This window comes from Condylura cristata, unplaced genomic scaffold (genome assembly GCF_000260355.1).
Source record: "Condylura cristata isolate star-nosed mole 26May11 unplaced genomic scaffold, ConCri1.0 scaffold00038, whole genome shotgun sequence".
Classification (NCBI taxonomy): Eukaryota; Metazoa; Chordata; class Mammalia; order Eulipotyphla; family Talpidae; genus Condylura; species Condylura cristata.
The window spans coordinates 3,680,582-3,683,483 of NW_004567139.1; the positions used below are offsets into that span (position 1 = coordinate 3,680,582).

General features: G+C 65.4%; 1 protein-coding gene across 1 annotated transcript in view; it reads right to left on the minus strand.

The window, feature by feature from the left end:
- Positions 1 to 2,902, minus strand: part of WIPI1 (WD repeat domain, phosphoinositide interacting 1) — a 26,112-nt gene that overhangs the window by 3,229 nt on the left and 19,981 nt on the right. Inside the window, exons 9-12 of the mRNA XM_004693458.2 lie at positions 1,644 to 1,808; positions 1,056 to 1,163; positions 361 to 479; positions 43 to 143 (exon numbers count right to left, since the gene is read on the minus strand). Of these exons, the coding sequence (XP_004693515.1) occupies positions 43 to 143; positions 361 to 479; positions 1,056 to 1,163; positions 1,644 to 1,808 (493 nt within the window). The remainder of the gene's footprint in view (positions 1 to 42; positions 144 to 360; positions 480 to 1,055; positions 1,164 to 1,643; positions 1,809 to 2,902) is intronic.

The following is a 2,902-nucleotide window of genomic DNA, read 5'->3' on the forward strand; positions in this document are numbered from 1 at the left end:
CGGCCGCAGACTGAGCCGCTCTCAAGGGTTCCTGATGCTCACAGGCGGAAATTCATTCTCGTCATCCAGGCACACTGGTCCCGTGGCAAACTCGTGTTCGGGAATGACCTCTCCTCGGAGGGCCCCGCCGTCCTCAGAATAACCTGGAAGTCAAGGGCCAGATGTTGAGCGGCACCACGGGGCGGGACCACCCACACGTGCACCCCGGGCCCCTGAAACCGCTGTTAGCAGCTCTCAGAGACAAGGGCTGGGTGTAGGGACCAGAGCTTAAAGCCCCCTGGCTCACCTAAGGGCGCGCTCCATGCACGTCAGGGGCTGTGAGGGGCGTCCCCACAGCACCTGACCCCCACATCGGCTCACCTGGCACCGTGGAAGCCGTGGACGTGCTTGGTCTGGCTACTGTGGCTGCGTAAGACTGAGGTAATGGAGGTCTGAGGTCATTTTCTTTATTCTCTTCCGTTGCTCCTGAGCCCAGCAAACTGATGGCAGCATTGGGGGTGGAGGAGGAGAACAGAGACCATCACGTGTCTGGGACACCCCCAAAAGGAAGTCCGCGGGGCGCACATGCATGGCCGCGCGAGTCTGAAGTGCAGACGGTGGTGCCCTGCTGGTCTGCTGGGTTGGGGTGGCCTCCGGTCACCCGGTCACCACGCGGCTCCCGCGGCCCCTCCCGCTCAGGTTTCTGAGACCCAGAACTGGTGCTTCGCTCTTGCGGGTGCACTCGGCCGCCAAGACACACTCGGGCGGGGAGGGCTCCGCGGCGGGGGGGCAGTGGCAGCCCCGGCTCCCCTTCACTCAGGGAGACCTGCCCCGCCCTTGGTCACAGGAGTCTCGAGAGACTTCCGGCTCAACTTGGTAAACATTTCTGTGCGCCTTATGTGTGTGGGGGTGGGGGTTCGCTCTGTGTGCTCACAGGCCTAGGTGTGGGGGGGAGCGGAGGGGGGCGTCTGCGCTGAACCCACACAGAGCAGGCCCCCAGGACTGCCCGGAAATGGTGGGTGGAGGAGGGAGGCCAGCGAGGCGGCGCCGTTGGCAACTGCCCTTAGGGCGGTCACCTGTGGGTCTTGATGAGGACGCAGTCTCCCCCGTCCTGGGGGTCCAGGTTGTAGATGTAAAGGTAGCCGTCGGAGGACGCGACCAGCAGCCTCGGCAATTTCTGGATCCTAAGGGCCAAGTAAAACACGCGCTTTACGCACAACAGAGAGGGTGACCAGCGCCCTCCCCGGCTGCCCTGCGTCGCGGCTCCCCACAGGCCCCCAGCCCCCCCCTTGCTGCTCCCCACAGCCTGGGGGCCATGCTCTCCGCGGAGTCCCTGCCCTGCGCAGGCGCCAAACTGCTCCCCACCTCCACAGCTCGGGGTTCTGAAAATGTCAGTCCCCCTGCTTCAACCGACTGCCTTGAGCTTCACACAGAACACTTGTCAACCCCGCGGCGACCAGCCTTGGCCTCACGGCCTGGAGCCCCGATGTGCACCCGTCGAGGCCCGAGGCTGGGTTCCCGCTCCCCCCACCCCTCTGGGGGACCCGGGTTTTGCTCGCCCCTTCCTCCAGGCCGCTTCCCTGTCTTTCTCTTTGGCTCTTTCCTCGTGTTTGTGGTTCTGCAGCTCTGTAGTTCCTGCTCGTGGAGGGCGGCGCCTTACGTACGTGGAGAGGGTGCAGATGTTCTTCTGGCCCGAGAAGTTCAGCCGCCCGGTGGCGAAGGCTCGGTCCTGGTTCATCATGTCAGACACCTGGGCGGGGAGGTAGTTGGAAGCGGCCATGAACATCTTCCCCATGTAGCCGGTCCAGGTCGACGGCTCCTCTGGCCGGCTGGGGAGGCAAGGCACAGGCAGGTGAGCGGGGCAGGCCCTGGCCGCTCGCGGGCTTGCACCGCCCACGCCTCTGCCCACCAGGAACCTGCGGCTATTCCGGGGAAACTAAAGGACTGCGGGACCTGCTGTCCTTCAGAAGGGCCATTAAGAGGTTCCCGGTGCTACTCTTTTCCATACTCAATTAGCTGGCTCTGGTGGCCTGCCCAATCTGTGGGTTTCTAAAAGGCGGCTCGGGGGAGGAGGAGATGAGCCTGTCTGGACACCCTGGGGTAAGCCGAGCCTGCTCTGAGCCCACGGAGGTACAGGCTGGTCTGGGCGCCGGCCTCCCCCAGACAGGTGGGGGGGGGGGCCCTCCGGCAAGACGCCAGGGGTGCCGGGTCACAGCCGAGGCCACGGGGCCCAGCAGCTCGTGATGGTGGAGATAATTCAAAGGGGCCTGCGTGTTCCCAGAGCCCAGCCAACTGCACCCCAGGGCCCCGATGCACACAGGGGTGTCTGCTCCGTGGGTGGGCGCACACCCCTGCGGCTGTTCCCCGTGGGAAACACTTCTAGGGGCCCCTAGGGGCTGTGTCCATGGGGACAGGTCCCGATGGGAACCTGCACTGCAACGCAAGTGCCCTGGGGTGGCGTCTCTCATTAGCCCCCGGTTCGGTGGCATCTGTCCACGCCTCTCCAGGCCTGGGCGTCACCTGTGCAAAGCATGGAGACGCACAGAAGCCCCATCTCTGGGTCCTGCGTGCAAGAGGAGACAGTGCGATGTGAGCAAAGACACCGCCCTGCCTGGGAGCGCCACCCCAGGTGGAGATGTAGCACCCCAGGCCCAGAGCGGCGAGGTGGGCGAGCACTGGCCTTTGCTCCCTCGTTCCTCACTTGGAAAACAGACGTGACCTCAGGCCCTGCCCTGTGAGAGGCAAACGGCGCAGGCCGGCCTGGCTCTGCCTGGCACGCAGCAGCAACGCCTAGAAGCTGCGGTCTCTGGGGTCCCAGGGCACCGGCAGGGCGGGTCCTGGGCAGGTGGTGCCCGGAGCCGCAGGGTGGGCGGGTGCCAGCGGAGGAGGGCAGCTCAGACCCCGGCAGGCGCACACTTCCGGG